The following is a 20,131-nucleotide window of genomic DNA, read 5'->3' as shown; positions in this document are numbered from 1 at the left end:
TCTCTACAACAAGACCCTACAGGCATATCCAAAACAAATAGTGAATCTAAACGTGGGTCTCCCAGGAGTCTTCTCTTCTGCAGGCTGAACAACCCCAGCTCCCTCAGCCTCAGATGAAATGTTTCTGCTTGTCCCTGCTCCGCTCGCACCCTTGATAACCCTGGGAATCAACCTGTTCCGTGGAGTCCCACTGGGAGACCCACTCACCGGCAGCTTCTTCCCCTCCACTGGCATTTTCCTTGGCAATCTGCTGCTGCTGGCAAGGAGAGCGTGGTGCAGCCCTTCGGAGATGAGGAGAGGGATTTAATAGGACTTCCAATTCTTTCATCGTGGTCCCCTTGCTGCCTGCAGTAGTACTGCATTTGGTACGTACAGACTATCGCATTTAGTTTGGCGCACACAGGAACCTTAAAATGCACCTGTTAATAATGCAGGATGTGATCTCTTTGCTCTGCATTGTTCAACAAGTGTGGAGGGATTCTGCAAGGCAAATCCAGGTCCACATTGGAATGAAGTACCTGCTGCATCCTAACATTAATAATGGGCCGAACAACTGCTCTCCAGCCTGGAGGTTTTAGGACTAAAATATGTACCCAAATTTGCAGCTCAAAGCTATTGGTATTTGAATTTCATCTCCAATTAAATAAAGCACTCAGTCGTGCACTCAACTCTAACTCTCAACTAACACCACCAAAAGCAGTATCATTTTTCTGCTTCAAAACGCAGAGGATTTCCATTTCTAATAGCACCACCTAAGGACGCAACCTGCCGTATGCCTCCATGAGAGGGGGAAAAAAGAAGGGTTTTTTCCTCCCCTCTAGAGAACCGAAGGGCAAAGGCTATTTCCCTTCTAGTTAAACACTGTTCTACCTATTCTGGAAAAGTAAGTTTTGAAACTGAAGCACTTTCCTTTTGCCTCCCACCTTCCCCAGCCCCTGCTGTCCCTTCGGTCACCAGCTGTAAAGCATCTTCGCCCCAGAAAACATCAGCTCCGGAGAGGCGGCAGCGGCAGAACCGGCCTCTTCCCGCACTGCCATCGCGATAGCCGGCAGGGTCCCATCACGCCAGACCAAGGAGTTAAATTGCCAGGGTTTCACTGTCAGCTAGAGAGTAACTCATTGCCATGTTGCTTATTTTTAAAACGACAATGAAATTTTCAGAGGAATTTTTTGTATTTTCAAGTATATTATGTAACGAAATTATTTCAGTTTTGCCAATATCCTATTTTTTTTGCAGCCGATACTCTAATGTTTGGAAACACTTTAATCTGCCCGTGGAAGATGAACGTGTGCTTCTGGCTCACACATGATCTGAGGACTGTGTAATACAATTTCCAAATCTTTTTCTCACTGCCAAAGGCATTTCAGAATTACAGAAATGCCAGGAAGTGTTCAGGCATGGGGTCTGCAGTTTGTGCAGCTGGTAAGTTCTCTAGCTATTAAAAATTACTTTGCAGAGTCATTAAGGCATCATCGTTGCAATTTTTAATTCTGACAAAGTTCAAGACGATGGAAAGACACTTTAAATGACTGAACACGTCTCATTTTACAGTGCAATAATCGTTTTTATGCCCAGTCTTAAAATCAGAGCACTCTGATGCTGTATGTGCTGGAGCTCGTGAAAGTGCATTAACAGTAAATTAAAGCAATATCTGGGTAAAAAATGGAATTTGATTATAAACTGCCTTCAGAAAAGGGGGGGAGAAGGGGCCAGCAGCCACAGCAACCGTGCAGGAAGGCTCGGGCTTTAAAAAGTGGGCAGGAGGCAACTGCAGGTCGTGTCCATGGGATGGAGGTTTGACCAAGAGAGGGCTCGGCGGGGTGCTTGTGCTCCAGGAATCATCAAAACAGCCAGAAATGGGTCGGAGACGAGGCTGGGCGCCCATCCTGGCCGTGCCCGTTCTCTGGGGGGGGATGGCTGGTACCCCGGCACCACCGGCGCGCTGACCCAGCCTGCTCCTCGGTTTGTACCTTCTCTGGAGACCCACCTCCACACCTGACGTGGACCTGAGCAACCCAATATAACCTCAGTCTGCTCCTCCTTTGAGTGTGTGTGGTGGCAGAGCTGGGGCCGGTGACCTTCAGGGGTCTCCTCTGACCTAAATGCTTTTCATATAATTTGTTCTTGTCCTTCCCTGTTCTTTCTGTTTAAAGAGTTTCAGTCTATGCTGAAGCTCTTTGATTTTGTTGTGGTTTACCTTACGTACAATTAGAAACAAACTCCTAAATTTTTCAGTTTACAGCAATATTTTGTGTATTTTGAGATGTACATTCTTATTACTTGACTAATGCATGAAAATCCTAAATTTAATCAGTCAAGAAAATTTGTCTTGTAACTTACAAGGTTAACAATATTTTCCTTAATTTCAAAGCAGGTGGGATACAGGCAAGAAATAAATACTTTAAAAAATACATCTTCTTCGTTCTATTTAAAAGAATCTGAATGGTCACAAAATGGGTGATTTATTATTTTTTTTTAATGTGTATGACTGCTAGAAAGAATGGTCACTATTGTTCTGTGCTTGCAGATGATTGCAGTTTAATAACCAGATCAAGTGATTACCATTATTTCCATCTTCCCCAAGAAATTCCTTGTGGAGCCTGGACTTAGCCAGCAGTCATCCCCAGACAGAGCTGGGTAAGTGCCTGGTAGGTATGGTTCAGTACAGGCTCAAATGTGCTGGGTTTTTTGTTGTACCTAGGAGCCCTTATTCTGGCTTGGGAAAATCACAATAGCTGAAATATTCTGTGCCCATGTCCTCTCTCTATCACGTCAGCATCATGCCAGGTGACATCTAGGTGCCCATCTGCTCAGAGCAGCCTCTTTTGGAGACCCGACTTGCACGGGTGGATGGCCAGTACCCACATCTGTCCTGGTGGCAGAGGGAAGGTGAACAAGGAGTGGGATGGGAGTACAGAAGCATGAGAATTTTTTGTTTTCTTGGTTTCTTTTGGCCTCTAACTATAGGAATGACCTTACCCAAGGAGGAGACCACACACTGGTAATAAGTAGCAGAAGATAAGCGCACAGTGAATTCAGTATAGGCACTTGGACTCTCTCAGTTCATCTGAAACTTTTAAATAACTGAATAGAAGTGTGAGCACACTGCAGCTGGTAACAAACTGTTTTGGTTTTTCTTCTAGACTGGAGCTTTAGTAGCAAAGAAAATTACCACTTGAGAAGTTTCACGCAATGCTAATGCAGTTTACTTTGTCATATCTCCCAGATATCACTTCTCATCTGTTAACGCTGGCTGTTCAGGTAAATCTGCGTACCCGGTGCCGAGGAACATGAAACACCGGGCTGCATGACCCACCTACAGCAAGGCATGCAGTACAGCCAGCTAGGTGGCCGAAAGGGAGCACCGATGATCAAGGTGTTGTTTTCCAAGAAATATAATAGTCGGATTAAACCTTTATAGGCTGTGAAATAGGAAACCAGTTCTGCTAGAGCTGAGTACCAGGCGCCTGCCCTTTCCTTGGAGCAGAGCAGTCATAAAGACAAGTCATAAGTCATTTAGGACGAGAGGAGATGGACTTAAGTTGCACCAGGGGAGGTTTATATTAGATATTAGAAGAAATGTCTTTACTGAACAGGTTGTCAGGCATTGGAACAGGCTGCCCAGGGAAGTGGTGGAGTGACCATCCCTGGAGGTGTTCAAAAACCACATAGACAAGGCACATGAGGACATGGTTTTAGTGGGCATGGTGGTGTTGGGTTGACGGGTGGGCTGGATGATCTTAAAGGTCTTTTCCAACCTAAATGATTCCATGATTCTATAAAGCAGCACCAGACTGGCTGGTGGGACCCACAGCTGTCCTCCGGCTAAGCCCAGGCACATCTTGCCTCGCGCTTGCTTTGCGAGTTGGTTGCCTCAGGGAAGATGACAAGTCTCTGGGGGAGGTGGATTCAGGGATGAGCTGTCTGCGTTCAGAGCAGCCGCCTGCCAGATACTTTTTCCATCAGCAGATGCCTGCATTGGATGCTTGTGCTATCCATATGACTTTGTTTTCAGACAAGTTATCGGAAGGTGCCACGCTCTTCGATAAAGAAAAGCCCCAAATCAATGTTTACTGGGTGCACCTATGGTGGGCTATAAAATGTCATTTTTTAAAAAATAAAGCATCAGATTTCTATTTTTTTGCTATCTCTAGTTAATATTAGAGAGCTAAAACCCCCTAAGTTATGTTGCTTTCACTGTTATGTTCCTGGCCATTCCTAAAATTAAGGTCTGTGTATTAAGCATACTCAGGACCCAAAGAAAGAAGAGAACTACAGTAGTTGTGTATTGTACTGCCTAGTGCTGGCTTAGGTCAAATGCTATGCAAGGTGTTTGTATTTTTCTGACACAATCTTATTTTTTTAAAAATGGGTAACTTTATGCTAAAATAAACTAGAAAAAAACCATCTACTGCCCTGTCTATCTGCCAAATGTGTTTTGAAGTACCTGCTACATCAATGTGTAATAGCAACCTTTAAACTTAAGGAAAGCTAAAACGTAAGCCCTTGATGGGTATTACCTGAGTGTCTTTTATTAGTGAAGCAAATATGTGAAGAGCTGTCTAACAGTAAACCAAAATTATGTAGGTGCAAACCCCTCTGGCCCTGAACAGATCATGTTTCTGCAGAGTTATTCAGCGATGCTGGGTCTTCACCAGGAGAGAACAGTTTGTGCGGGAGCTTTCTAGAGCGTACTCTTCTGCCAAGGAAAGCAGGAACAAGCGGGTTTGTGTGTTCCTTTGATGGTTACTGATTCATCAGGCAGATAATAGTTACGGCTACAGAGACAGATGGGAAATAGCAAGCCACGTACTAAAATCCTCTTCCACGAGAGCTTCTAATACCAATGAGGCAAAGACCCTGGAACCTGGTTGCTGGGGTCAGGGTCTTCCAGTCAGTTCACCCCTCCCCAAGAAGGACAAGCATCCTCCTGCTCCACCTCCCCTTCTTTCTAGCTGTCACCTTGCAGGGTTGAGCTATCACCGCTTTTGAATAACAGCTCACAAACACGTTACTGCGTTAGAAGGCTAAAGCTACAGCGCATTTATATTCACCACTCAGCGAAAGCATAGTTAAGTTTTTCCCCAGGTTTATTTACTAAATTTTCACATTCAATGAAATAGTTACAACAATACTTACAGAGCATTATCACAAGAGCAAACACATTGAGAACACTAGTAAAGACCAAGAATGCAGGTTACAGTTATTTTCCTGTTTAACTTAAATGCCGCTTTTGTAAACAATAACAAAACCAGAACATTGCTGCTAAAAAAGATGTACACATAAAAACACTCTACATACACAAAACTACATATATCATTTTATACTCTCAACCAAAGCACTCTGGTCAAGTCCGAGTACAATTTGGTATTCTCTGTACAATTATTAAATCCTGCTAAAAATTATAGTTATCCTTGGGTTTAAAATACAGCACAGCGCATAAGGCAAAAAAATAGGAATTATCATCCAGTTCTTTGCGTTTCAGTTAAGTATCAAGAATTTAAGGCAAGTTTGGACGTTTTGCATTGTTTCATGTAGTGAATGGGGACTTACAGATGGCAGATTCACAAAAGTAACATGCTATCTTCCAGAAACAGTTAACTGTTTGTAATGTGTACTGGACACATTTGCCCCTCTAGAAATTCCAACTAGACTTTCTGAAAGAAAAGCATTCCTAGTAGGAGAGACTGTCAAGAAGCTTACAGATGAATATCTTTAAAAAAAAAACCCAAACAACCAACCCCAAAACACCCCCCCACCCCCCCCAGAGCAGAAATTTAGGAACTGTATGTACACATATAAACTCATACCCATTTTAAAGTGCTTTGCAGATAATTTTGAGTGATTAAGAAATAGAACTGGATGATAATTTATAGTTGTATGACATCTTATTTGAAGGTCCTTAATTGTTAAACTGCAAGACAGATGTGACAATGAGAGTGTTATTCTTTAAATGCAGATTTAAACTGATTGTTGTGTCTGATCTTCCTATAACCAAGCACTTCAGTGAACAGGACAACAAGCACCCAGAACAGAAAATGAAGACAGCATGATTTCAAGTGACACGATCCCTAGGTTGATACACTGTTTGATCCATTTCTAGCTAAACAGTTCATCTAATAACAGCAGTATATTTCATTAGGCATTTTTCCCATTCTTCATACCAAGTCTGCATACTAAAAAAAATTGTTTATGCTGCTACCTTAAATTTAGGAATACCACATTACACAATATGGGGTCAATCTCTATGACCTCATTTAACATTACCACTGCCTAGGTGAAGAGAGTGGAACATTTAACAATTTTCAGTGCTTTGACTTCCCTAAATGAAAGATATTTGTATAAACATTGAATAACCATCAACACCACCCTGACCTATGGATTTTTTTGTTCTGATGAAGTCAAAATGATTTCTATACCTTGCGCCAGTCTCTGCTAACTGAAAATGGTGTTTACTAATACTTCTAATCCGAACACGTACGTGAGCATCTTCATTCACGGAATCCTATTGTAGTTAAACTCTAAAAGGTACGGTATATACCGAACTGCGTGGAAAGCCTCCTATCAAGAAAAGGCATAAACTTGTCTATTAGCTAAGGAATTTTTTTTTTTTTTAATATTAGTTTGTTAAGTGTCTTTATCTCCGGTGTATATTGGAAAATACGATTATCAATGGCATCTCTGTGAAACAATCTGAAAAGTAAAACAGCACATGTAAGCATTCAGCTTGCGCATTTATCTGAACCGAAGGAGAAGGCAACCTATGCAACAGGCTGAAACATCTTCCTTAATCCCCAACCCCAAACCTGCTCCCCTTCATCCTTCTCCCCACACACAAACATGCAATGTACAACCACGTAGCTACTTGTGTCCTATCAACAGATTCACTGGAATAATTAAATCACACTATTATTGCTATGTAACTAGAATCCTTAGTGGGTCAAATAAACTGCATTGAAAACGCTGAAATTGTTAATTTTATTCGCTTTTAAAGTCCTGCTGAATTCTACCAAATTTGAAGAATACGTGCAGGATTTTATAATCTGTGCAAACACCTGTTACCTGTGAATAATGTTTTATGGTGAAAACATCCTCGGCTCCTTGACTGTTTAAAATCTGAATGTTAGCGTATGGAAGAACAAGGAACACCACTGTTTGCCTGGCTGCAATTAGCTTTGCAGGAACTTAGAATAAATCAAGCACACTCAAAACTCTCCGCTTAGCACACTTATAAAGAAATGGCTTTTAAAGCAACTATTTCAAATATTATTGCACCTTCAAAAATAATACTATATGGGCTTGAAAAACAAGGGGAAACAAACATTAATTTAGCATGTTAAAACAAGGGGAAAATAACTCTGGATGCAGAAAAACTCTTCAGTACTGGGCCTGGCAATACACACACAGACATCAAAACAGAAACTGAAGATAACCATGATTCATAGTTAAAGTTAGAAGACAAACCAAAACATTCTAAATTAGCTAAAATTCATATTTATTCAGTCATCTATTTTAAATAATGGTTATAGCCCACAGCATTGCTTTCTATTTACCTGCCCAAGTTTTCACTAAGTTTAGGGCTATCACAAAGTTATATCTCTCGAGATTCTGGTTAGTCACAGGAACTGACCTTCAGTACTCTGTTACACTGGACACACACTTGGGATGAGCAACTATGCCCCGCGCTTGTCATTCATTGCAACTTGTGTTAAAGGCAAGACTGTCTGAAGAACATGAGATGGGATCTCACTGTTCACTCCCTATTTATGTATTTGTGAGAAGAGGAACAATAAACATAGATCTTCTGGAAAAAAAATAATGTAACAAACTTAGAGCTCATTCAGGATATTGTGTTATTCTTGACAGTTTTCATAGGCACAAATGTATCAAGCAAATAAACAAAAACACTAGAACAATCAAAACGATCATGCTTTATGCATACTGCACTAAAATTGGTAACAGCCTTATCATTAAGTCCTACATTTAGCACCATTTTTTATCTGAACACTCTGAGAAAGCAATCATACATTCTTTTAAAAAAGGAAGTTATACAGAATATGGACACAAGTGCGCTTGGGAGAAGGATGGGATGGATTCATTTTTGAGTACTTATTTTATATCATGCTATGAATGCTGCTGTGGCATCTTCCGATGCATGACTTTTGTAATTTTTCCTTGCATTACAATTGAAAACACACAGCAGACTAGCAAGATTAAATCATTTAATCTAGCATTCGTTTATCCACAAAACGAAAAATATAAAGGAAAGTTAAAAATGTGATTTCTCTTCAGCAGATCCAAAAACTTCATTAAGAGGCAATAAGTTTGCCCTGTAAATTTCTTTTAAATAGTTACTAATTACCATCCCAGGCCTCCTACCAGTAAGTGGGTAACAAAGGAGAACGTACAGGCAACATACTATGGCATTTATTTACAAACCTTGAGATACAGAAACAAGGCAGCCCTTTAGTTACTGTTCATAAAAAAAATTATGAAGCACTGGCGTTTTCTTAGTATGAAGACACAACCAGACAACTATCAGCAAACTGTCCAGTCATACAACACATTCACACATCTCTCACCCCAAGCACAGTAAACTTCATGTTTCATAGAGGCAGGAGGAAGAGAGAAAAGCTCTAGAAAGTGAAAGGGTTAGATATACAGTAAGTTTTCTAACCATATGCCAGGCATGTACAGTACTCTCTAACATTCACTGCCATTAACAGGATGCTATCTAAACCCAGCTGGTAATAAGCGTTCCATTCCTTCTGCCCATGTCACTAAAGTACCAAAGGCAAATTACTGGAAGAAAACAAATCCTTCCTCATTTCAGTCCCAGCTTCACCATGTTCCTCCAGCTTTCCAACTTCAGAAAACACGGCTTATGGTCTCTGCCAGCAGGGTTTACTTTCAAGCAGATTAAGCTCCTTCTTTGCATCAAGTCCGCAGAGTCCTGCTTTTCATCAAAGTGCAGTCAAACCAAAATTGCATCGACAGTACATCATCCCAGCAGAGTCCAGCCAGGTATCTGAGATAGGATCATATTTCTGGACAGTGTTCAGATAGGATGACCCTGAATGACCTCCAACCACATAAAGGTAGTTATCAATTACAGCTGCACCAACTCCTATTGGAAAGAAAAAAAAATTAAAAAATTGCACAATCACCAAGTGTGGAAATAAGTAGTATTTTTGTTCCTAATTAGAACCACCTCCCCACACCTGAAGGCTGAACAGACAAGTTCTCACAGCTTCTCCTTCTCTGGGCTGTCTTTAAAGAAAATGGATGTAAACAAAAAGTCGTTCTCTGTTCAGGTCTTACACTCCTTTTTGACTTTTCTCATGCCCCTTCCTATAACAAAACAATGCTCTTCTGTCCCAATACTCCTTGTCACAGAGACAGAAGAGAGGATGCACTACCAAGTCTCAACATAAAGTAAAATACAACAGAATGGTAACCACAAAATTGCTGAAATTAACTCAAAATTAATGAAGAAGATAAAGTAGAAATATTACTTCATGTTATTTTTGTTACAGCTGAGTATTAATAAACTGGACTATAATTAAAATTAGAAAAATAAATACTCATTCTTTCACAGAGCTGATTAAGAGATCTTTGGTCCAGTTCACAAAGTACAGTGCTCTGCAGACAAATCACTGCAACTTTATTGCAGCTTCTGTCAGGTCAAACAGCAATTTATTTCTGAAAGGATATCTGAGTTAACTGCCGAGAGGTTTGTATGTCCCTACCTGTTCTGGGTTCCTTCATGGGTCGACACACAGTCCACTGATTTTGATGAGGATCGTATCTCTCAATGCTGGATAGGTGAGACACACCATTGTGTCCACCGACTACAAAAATGAAGCCCAGCATGACACCAACACCGAAGTTTATTCGTTTATCAGCCATTGAAGCTACTGTCTCCCACGAGTTTTTACTTGGATCATAACGCTCCATGCTGCAAACACAGACAACTTGTGAGGCTCGGATTTTAGTGACATTTAAATTTCACTCCACAAGAAATCTGCATTTGTCAGAGGTACATCTAGTTCTGCCAACCAATATTACCACGCACAGGAATAACGTAACACAAAGAAAGAGTGCTTGAGCTGATGGAAAATTTTGCAGTGTGGTTGCTTTGTGCTACCCAATGGTAGCACAGAAGAAACTAAAGCCAGTGTTATCACCTCAGAAGCATCGATCACGTCCTAGGGTCCTTTGACAACATGAAGCAGCTGGAGGGTTTCAACAGTGTTGCCAAAAAGCTGTTTTAACATACTTCATCCTGACAACACAGAGACTGCAGTTCAGCTGCTTCTCTGATGTCCTCATGTCACTACCCTGGACCTTCAGGTGACAAATTGAAACAAAGCAAGATTTTTCAAAGCTGTTCTCGGAACCAAGAGCTCTTTCCAGGATGACTGCTGCTATTTATTAAAAAAGCAACTCATGAAAAACTGTACACAATGCAGATCTGAAGTGTATCTATTTGGGTTACACATCAAATCAAAAACTTCCCGGAGGCTTGCCTGAAAATAACAGACAGAGAGGAAAAAAAAATGTGGAGAGCATATCCCTCAGGAAAAGCAGTAAAGAAGTTGCTGATCAAAACACTAAGGATAGAAGAGGCCTTCAGGATAAAATGGAAATTAATTATCATCATCGTTATTACTTTTTTTAATCGGTGGAGCTGTACAGATGGTCAGAGTCATTAACACACTCATGGCACGTAGCCATTCTCTGTCCAAAGTGTAGCTTCAGTAGCATGAGGGGGCAGAAAAGAGGGGAAGAGAAAATCAGAAGCACTACAGAGTTGGAGAGAAAGCGCTTAATTACACAGCAGTCAGCTTTCTTTTAATGCTAGAGCTTGTATGAGTCTAGTGACTGTATGGCATGACATATTACTTGCGTCCTTGAATAATTAATAAAACAAAAAATATTCAATAAAAAGTAAATTAAATTTAAAAAGGCAAATAATGAAATATCAGATTCCAGTAACTCTACAGGAGCTGCTGGCAATTCCTTTCTGACTGAGGAAGAGAGCAGATGTGGTACAAGGAGTGAGGCTACTGCAGAATTTTAGTGTTGTTAAGAGCTTCCCCTTTAAAGCCACCAGCTTGATAAAGACATTCCCTCTTGCTCCAGTGATAAGTCCTACCTTTCCTGAAAGGAGGTTACTGAGTTTACCTTTCAGAGGCCTGCGTGCATACTGAGAATTCAACTTTTGGGCACCACTTCTGGCAATAGCAAGGGCTTGATTATCTTCTTTTTTTTTTTTTTTTTTTTTTATGGTCTGTGCAACAAGGCTGCAGTGGAGTCAGCATCCCAGAGGTCCCTTAGTACCTCCTGGTACTACTACTACGCCTGCTCTACTTTGCTACTGACTTTGCTTTAAGCTACTATTAAAGCTGATAGTTCTGTGTGGTACAAAGATGGTACGGAGCTAAGAATGACCACATAGAACAACAGCGCAGCTTAATTATTCTGGGTCAAATTCCCATGTGAAGAAATCCTGGAGTCAACAGAAAACTTTTAGAGATGGTTTGCTTGTCTATTAAGTATTTCAACTGCTATCACCTTTCATAATTTAAAATATAAGAAGTCAGAATAACATCACATTAAGTTTCATAAAATCCTGCCACAACCATTCCAAACAGTTTAAGTTATTGCTGTTTTTATTTCAGTAATTTAAAAAATTGTTTGCATTTTCCAAATGAAAACTACTTAGCTATACTTCCCTATTTGGGAATGAATCCTTTGCTTCACAAACTGTTTTATATAAAAACATATCAAATATGAAAAGAACAATTAATGATTAGTGCAATGTCGTTATACTACACTGTTAAACAATCAATGCATCTCTTCCTATAAGCAAGATTTTCATTTTCATTCTTTATTCCGCTATTTAGACTTGTAATCATTAATTTGCTTCCTGGAGGGACATATGGCTGAATTGTTCCCATTTTAATGAAGAAGAGAGTACAAATGATTTCTTTGCATAACTAAATGCCCCTGTCTATCCAAACAGAGCGATGTGGAACAGAACAATTAAAGAGCATGCTGGTGCCAGGAAAGCTCCTTGTGAATGCCAGGGCTGAAGCAAGCCCACTTCTACCCAGGAGCCAGACCAGTAACCACCATTCTGAACTTTATTATTATCATTAAGACTACTTTAATATTCCGAGGTATATATTTATTTTGTGTATATTAAGCATGTGAAAAATCCTTTTTATTTCAAATCAGTGTTTTCAATGTTAAAGCTAACCACTCTTCCTAATATTCTGCAGGCTTGAGGTACAAGGATTTATATAGCGCTGTCCCAGTGTTAAGCAAGCCTCTCCCAAGAGCTCAGTAACGGAGGTGCATCACCATGACGCAGATAAAAGTACACTACCTTGGGGCCTGAGCAAATAAGCCCACACCATACTGATCTGCTGAGTTAACCAGCTTGGGTGTCTACAAGGTCAGGTGTCTTGCACCACCTTGCTTAGTAACATGCACATATGTCATTGTCTTTACCATTTTCCCTTCTTAGGGATTAAAAAAATAAAAACCAACCAAAAAACCCAACCCAAACAAACCAGCTCTGAGCTGGAACACGTAAAGGTAAGTTAAAAGAAAGACTTCCCAGTTGAATTATCAGACTGACACTGCAGAACAAGGATTAATGAAGCCCACTGTGGATTACCAATCTATCTTAGAGTAATTTTTAATTGGCTGCTGAACACGAGCTTAACAGTGAATTTTGCTGCTTTCCAGCTTATGACACTGAGCTACACACATCAAAAGCACATACCTGTTCATATGGGCAGGACCATAACCACCAATGGCATATATCATTCCGTCCAAGACAGCCGCAGCAAAACAACTTCTTGTTTTGTTCATTGGGGCCACTAGCTGCCACTCCTTCACTTTAGGAATGTATTTCTCTACAGTTCGTAAATAAGACTGCCCATCATAGCCACCTAAGGCGTAGAGTTCTCCTGCCAGAACTACCACTCCCAGAGTACTCCGGCTCTCAAACATCCTTTCAAGAGATGTCCAAGTGTTCGTATCAGGGTCCCAGCACTCCACTGAATTCTCATGCTTTCGGTAACTGATGCCTTGACACACGTGGGTTGCAATCCCTCCTACAACATATATTTTCTGGTCTAGGACACATATTCCAAATTCATAGCGGGGAATGCTAAGAGGTGCCAGGCCTATCCAAGAGTCATTCTGGGGAAAATACATTTCAACACTGAAATAGAAAAACAAAGATTATGTGAGCAAACCTAACTTTCTGAAGCTCTGTGAAGTGCAAATGAGCATCAAGGAACACAGTCTTAAGACTACTTCTTATGTCTCATCTGATGTTTGCCATTTCTTCCAATAGCCCAAATGTAAGCTAAAATGAAATGCTGTTTACTGTTCTAAAGAGTTAAAAACCCAGAGCCTCACAGCCTACGGTGCGATGCAGCAACACAGCAAGTAGCCACGGCACCAAGTCTGAGACCCGAAAGGATGAATTTTGAAAGTACAAACCAGGCAGACTACAGAGAAGGCAAGACAGCACCCTGGATAATGCGAGGGAAGACAAAACAGTGTTGATGCCACAGCAGCTTTTGGAGGTAGGCTGTGATTGTGGTAAGCTAAAAATACAAACCGAAGGGATAAGAAGGGTAAACTGAAAAAAAACAGTCAGAACAAACACAGAGATGGGAGAGAGAAAAAAAGAGAATTAGAGAGGGGGAAGCACATGTCTATATATACATACAAACATACATTTAGAAAGTACAATCTGTAGTTTTATAAATACATATTTTACATGCACTGTATAATTTAAATGAAATGTCAGAGTAAAACAAACTAATTTGAAAAATCTGTTTTCAAAATACTGCTTATCTGCATTTCCTTTTAATTATACTCAGTGTTAAGAGTATGGTGGATCTAGCCTATCATGTATGAAGTCTAGTCAACCTACCTAAATAGTCTGGTTAACAAATTACTTCAATGATTTAAAAGAATATCCAGTACACAGGAAATACGACCTGTTCAAAAAACAGAAAACAAAATGAAGCCACTGGAGAGCTGGGAGCCACTGGCTAAGAACCTAGAAGCAGGGACTGCTGAAACACCAGACTGGCTCTTGACAGCAGCAGCAGAATTAGAAAAAGAACAGTACTACATACATTCTAAGTAATTTTGTTATTATGAAGCAGTGGCTAACATTAAAGTGAAAAGCCAGTCTTCCTGCAGTACAAATGAAAAGTACAATGAGAATAGTGGAATTAAGGTTTCCTACTTCACGATTTTAATTGTATTAGGAATTATCCATTTAATCAATCTGTGACTTTTTTTTTTTTATTTCTAAGTCAAGGGCAGTTGTTTAAACTTAAGTATTAACTGAATCAACAGTTTAGAAAAGACTAACATGAATAATAAATAAAGGAAGAGCAAATTTTGGTATGCGTTAAAATGTGGTTAACAGTAGTAAAGAGCATTTTTGTTTAAAAAAATTAATCAAAATAATCCAAACTACGTGGTATGTAACATTGTTACACTCATTGAAGAAGCTGTGAAAGAAACAGAGCTGAAGAATATCAGAGGACGACTTTACTCACTCAAACAGATTTTTTTATTAAACACAAAATCCCCTTTACTTTTTAAATCTGTAAACCCAACAATTCCCAGTCTCAACATCTAGTTTACTATCGATCCCTATTATAGGGAATGTTAACTTCAAATAACTTTGACAACATCTCTAAACACAGGGAAAAACAACATACAGATCTTCCCAGGTTTTTAAATGTATGTATATACATGCAAGCATGGAACTGTCACAGAAAAAAAAATATCTGAGAGTAAAATATCATCCCAGAATTCAGCTGTAGAACCAGTTCGGGTAGTCTGCCTTAACACAGAAAACATTTACTGAGCTGATAAGGGTACAGTCAACAGCAAAGCACTATATGTGTATGTATAAGCATGCATACATATGCAGACCCACACATAGTTTAACTACCATATCTGGAAATGTTAATACAATGTTATAAGTAAACCCAACCATACCCATATGGGGAAGAAAGCTATTTTTCTCACTATTACATTCCTTTTGCTCACATGATTAGCCTCAGTGATGTACTCCAGTAACTGAGGAGGAGGTTCATTTTGAAAACCAGGTAAAGAAAGATGGGCACTTCTCTGTTTCTGCCAGCACGGACACAGATACCTACTCAGCAGCAGAGGTTAAAGGCACGATTACATTATGATCAAGAATGTGACATTGCTAAGAATTACCTCTTCGCCCTTCTCTGATTAAGTCTTTTAATTCCAAGGACTTTTGAGTTATCAGGAAGCAAATTTCTTATGTATTAGGTTAAATTTTATGATTTAATTCTCTGGAATAATAATAGGTCAGGGAAAAATTATGTAAAATGAAAAAACCTGAAAGGATAAAGAACCATAGAATGGTTTGGGTTGGAAGAGACCTGAAAAATCACCTGCTCCCAATCCCCCTGCCATGGGCAGGGACACCTTCCACTAGACCAGGTTGCTCAGAGCCCCATCCAACCTGCCCTTGAACCCTTCCAGGGATGGGGCATCCACAACCTCTCTGGGCAACCTGTTCCAGTGCCTCACCACCCTCACTGTGAGGAAAGTGAAGCGGCAGCATACAAACTTTTATTAACCACTTTTATTAACCAAATTTCTCAATCAATAGAATTAAAATGGTAAGATTTTATAGCCATTGGTGTTGGTACAAACAAAACCCCGTAACACTGAAGATTACTCATGGAATCAAAAAGCATTTTGAATTCAGCACTCACCCTTGTTCCAAAAAAATCTACTTATGAGTTCTTATGAAGGAAAGCAGTAACTACAGTCCTGCAAACCACAGCTCGTCAATGATTGTCTTAATCCTGACCCAGGGTGGTAATGAACATGCGCGAACGTCACACCACCCAAGTGCTGCAACAACTTGACTATTACTTACCTTTCCAAACATGCAAACAGTCCAGCTTTTCCTCCTACAGCACAAAGAACTTTAGGAGCACAGCGAGGTCGTGTCATCAACATGGTCTGGTGTGAAAGTCTGTGTTCAGGCATAAAGTGGTATTTTAGGGCCTCATTTAGCAGATGTTTACAAGTGTGGTCATCACGAATGAGATGGTTCGCTTCGTATAACCTTGTGAGAAACTTGACGCTCAGCAGTGGCAACCGAACGCAATGTAGCAGCTGTGCCAAGTACTTCTGTCGCTCCTGCACATCATATTTGATCCAGGACTCCAGTGCATAAAAAACGGTTTCTTCTGTCACAACATTCAAGCAGTCATTGGAAACAATTTCATCCAACTCAGAATGTGTAAGCTCAAAAAATTCTTCCGTCTGACAAACATCTTCAAAGTTTTGACAAATGTACTTGTTAGCAGCCAAGTAGAGGTCATGGCAGCCGTAGGTCTCTGCAAAACGAGAAATCCCGATGCAATTGCCAGGATCAAGCTGGCTTTCAAGAAATGCACAACACTCCTTCACTACCAGTTTGATCTGGAGAAGATTCGCAGCTGGAAGAAGCGACTCTACAGTGTCTTGCGAGATAAACACAGTTCCTGTGTAGGCATACTCCACGATGGCCTGCAGGGCTGCCTCATCAATGCACTGGAACTCCACCTCCGAGTTCTCCTTCTCAGAAAGGTTCCCAGTAAACATGGCTTTGAAGTATGGACTGATGCTGGCAAGCACCACTTTGTGGGCATGGATCTTGACATCGCCAACTCTCAGGATAATGTCACAGAGCTCGTGATGTTGGCGAAGGAGGTTCAAGCCTTGCAGAAGCTGTTCAGAATGCAAGTGGGTTAAGTTGGCAAGCATGTAGGTTGGAGACGACTGGTCCATCTGTGACAAACAGAATTTTTAACGCATTACTCAGGGCTTCATTTCAACAACTTCATTACTCATGTTACTTAGACATGCCATACATAACATTTAAAAAATATTTTTCCATTTTTGCTTTTATCTTAAGTTTATTACTTTCCAATTTACTTTTTCAATCTTCATGTGCTACGCTGTGGCATGCAAGTTAAATCCAGGACAATCAAATGTTTATTAATAGTCTATGCTATATTAAACTTTGCCTTAAAAACACCCCAACCAACCACCACCCTTTTTTTTGTTGTTGTTGTTCTGGAGTAAAATGCATATTATCTGAAGCATTGAATACACGATAGGATTCTACATGAGATATTTGAGAGAACTGAACAGTGACTGAAATAAAAATAGAGACAAAGAACGGCACCAGCTCATTTGAGACAAAGTTTTAAAAGTTCTTAAACTACTTTCAGCTACTTGCCTTGCGGTCTACTTAGCGCTACTGTGGTGCAGCCAAGCCCTGCTGCACTTCCCCTCCGAGCAGTGCTGCGAGCAGGGCCCTACCAGTCAGCAGGGACCAGCTCTCCATTCCTCCTTCCTCACCTGGAACAGCAGAGTCCCTCCCTCTGCACAGAGGGGCAAAAAAGACCCACAGAGCCAGTGGGACCCTGGGCTGCAAGAAGAGGGGTGCTGGAACAGAGGTTTCTGTACTCTGAACAGGCAGAGGAGCACAGGAGTAGGGGGAGATCCTTGCCTCGCCTCTCCGAATGGCTTCCGCCACGAGACAAAATCCCCAGTGGACATGCCCTCAGCCTCCGGAGAGATCAGAGCCAGGGAAGGCTGGGAGCTGGGCCTGCCTCCATCATCAAGAGACAAGGGGTGGGAGCTGGTGAGGCGCTTCCCAGGGTGATCAAGGGAGCAGGTCCCAGGTGGACAGGCTGAGCATCCCGGCGTCTTATCACCATTTCCACATCCTCATGGCACCGGCAGCTACCCACACTCCCTAACATCACTAGCAAGGGCAGAGAGAAGGATCCTCGTTCCTACCTACAGCTCTACAAAACCCCTGAACGTTTCTTCCAAAAAGTTTTAGTTTGCATCGTGACACTTGAAGGCACTATGATACCTGTTCTAATTTCAGGATCATTAAAATTCAAATGGTGCTGCCCACCACTACCTGTTGGAGAAGCAGTTCTTCAGCTCTTTATTCAGACTGAATTATTATACCAGTGAGAGGGTGGAGGGTACGAATGCGTCAGGATCCTGGACCACGAGGAAATATAACTATTGTTCTACAGAGAACACTGCAACCATCCAATTTCTGAACTGAAAAGCTGATTTAATTTTGATTTGCTAAATGACTACACAAACTTCAAGACCTCGCTTTTTTTATCTTATTATTAAGAAGTTCATCATTTTTACAGCTCCTTAACTGACATCTAATTTGCAGTGAGCCTACTTACAAAGTGCTTAATCTGAAAGAATAAAATTAGCTGCCAACGTTTAAGTACAGAACATAATAGCACTGACAGAGAAGTGAAGGCTTACAGCTGGGGATAGAAAACCTCTTGCCCATTAAGAGATAAGTAAGCTCACCTCTCTCCTACTACAAGCCTATACTGGAAAAAAACCCCATATCTAAAAGAAAGTCTTTTAAGCATATCTGCAAAAGGCAAGATTCCATACAACAACATTTTCCATATAACAACATTTTTGCAGCACAAATTACATGGGCGGGGGGGGAAGAGCTGTTCAGCAGCTAAAACACTTCCCTTTCCTTTTGTGTTTCTGCTCAGTTCATAACCGGATTGTACGTACACACAGAAATCATAAAACACAAGGTAACACCACATGGAAGGAAAAAGGAATGGTTACAGTTCAGGTGCAAAACCTGTAAAACCAGTTATAAATAACTATATTTACGTTATTCTGCAGGAATAAAACTTTTTGTACCAACTTGGTAGAGGTGCCTACTGTTGCACCTCGCATGCCTCCTGCATGGCAATGCTCACCCATGCCACGTATTTGCATGTATTTATTTTGTTGCTGAGCAAGGAATCAGAAGCCGGTAGATTAACCAGCCCTGAAGAACGGATGCTAGTCCAACGACCTGAGCTCACAACACAAATCAAATGGTTGCCCCTAGGCTCTGGACTACCAGATCCTTTTGACAGTCTGTAGATCAGACTTATCTTGAATAGGAGGGAAGGAGTTACTGGAAATAAAAAGGCTAACCAGAAATGTAAATACTTAAGCCCGCTTACTGAAGGTTTTTACTCTCCTAAAAACCACGGTAGGCGACGATACCCAGTAAGCGATGCAGAGCGCAGCGTTTTCTGTATGTGAAAACAGCAAGAAGAGCTGCAGGCACTTTTCTGTTTGAAGGTGGCGTTGAAGTGCTCGCCAGTTCCTTATTTAGGCTACAAAATGGTTGGAGCCCGTAAGCGACTCGCCTAGTTTTGTTACTCACCAGAGAGCACACAACCTCAAAAGCACCCGCCCCAAGTGCCGAGCTAACTTTGGTTCTAAACACCTGACACATCACAAAAAAACCCCAAACCAAAACCACCTTCTGCGCGCTAGAAAAAAGCGCAAGAAACAACTCGCAAAGCGTAAACCGTCTGCCTTATAAAATTTTAGCCTCTCCACGCCGTCGCGCTTGACCCCTTGTGCTTAAGCTCCAGTCCCGGGCTGTTTCAACGCGAGGGGTGGGGGGGCGGCGGGGAGAGGATCCTCAGCGATCGCTCCGGGACTGCCACTCCCGTCTCCCCCCCCCCCCCCAAAGCTGCACACTCGGCCGCGGGGTCCCGCTCCGTCGCGGCGGGGCTGGGCTCACCTGAGGGCGGGGGGGTGGCGCAGGCCGCGGCCAGGCCCTGGCCCGCGGTAGCCGCCGCCGCCGCCGCCGCCTCGGTCGCCTCCGCTCCTCCGGCAGCACCCGGCAGCGGCGCGCGTCACTTCCGGGCGCCACCACCCCGCGCTCTCTACCAATCAGCGGCGGAGAAGCGCCGCGCACCCACCGTCCGCCGGGCACACCCCACACCGTGGAAGGAGGAAAGGGGGGGGGGGGAAGGAAAGAAGGCGGCTCGTTCCCCTTCAGCAGCGCAGCCCCGGCACCATCCGCCTCACCGCCCCGCGTCTCTCGGCTTCTTCCGCTCCTCACCCGCTTTCCGCAGCGGCGGCGTAGGCGAAGCGAGAAAGCATCGAGTCTTGTCCCGTCGCCAACGCTTCCCCCCCCGCCACCTTGCGCCGTGGGCGGTGCCGCGCAGGCGCGCTGCAGGGCCGG

The 20,131-nt window shown here is 41.9% G+C and overlaps 1 protein-coding gene across 4 annotated transcripts; it reads right to left on the bottom strand.

Moving 5' to 3' along the window:
- Positions 1–5,070: 5,070 nt before the first annotated feature.
- Positions 5,071–20,088, bottom strand: KLHL28 (kelch like family member 28). 4 transcript variants are annotated; one of them, XR_007509560.1, is made up of 6 exons: positions 19,685–19,838; positions 15,977–16,875; positions 12,797–13,240; positions 9,750–9,958; positions 8,804–9,127; positions 5,071–7,804 (listed from the first exon to the last, which is right to left on the bottom strand). XR_007509560.1 is itself a non-coding variant. In XM_049828359.1 (5 exons), exons 2-5 carry the CDS (start codon positions 16,873–16,875, stop codon positions 8,964–8,966), a joined length of 1,716 nt encoding a protein of 571 aa, XP_049684316.1. In that variant the 5' UTR covers positions 20,009–20,088; the 3' UTR covers positions 5,071–8,963. The 4 variants fall into 4 exon arrangements, 3 of the variants coding, with proteins under 3 accessions (XP_049684316.1, XP_049684317.1, XP_049684315.1); XM_049828359.1 differs by lacking the exon at positions 19,685–19,838 and adding an exon at positions 20,009–20,088 and having other exon boundaries at positions 5,071–9,127; XM_049828360.1 differs by lacking the exon at positions 19,685–19,838 and adding an exon at positions 19,975–19,996 and having other exon boundaries at positions 5,071–9,127.
- Positions 20,089–20,131: the final 43 nt, after the last annotated feature.

The sequence above is a fragment of the Accipiter gentilis genome, chromosome 25 (assembly GCF_929443795.1).
Source record: "Accipiter gentilis chromosome 25, bAccGen1.1, whole genome shotgun sequence".
Classification (NCBI taxonomy): Eukaryota; Metazoa; Chordata; class Aves; order Accipitriformes; family Accipitridae; genus Astur; species Astur gentilis.
Note: the sequence above shows the minus strand (reverse complement) of the source record. Positions and strands in the feature narration are given on the sequence as shown.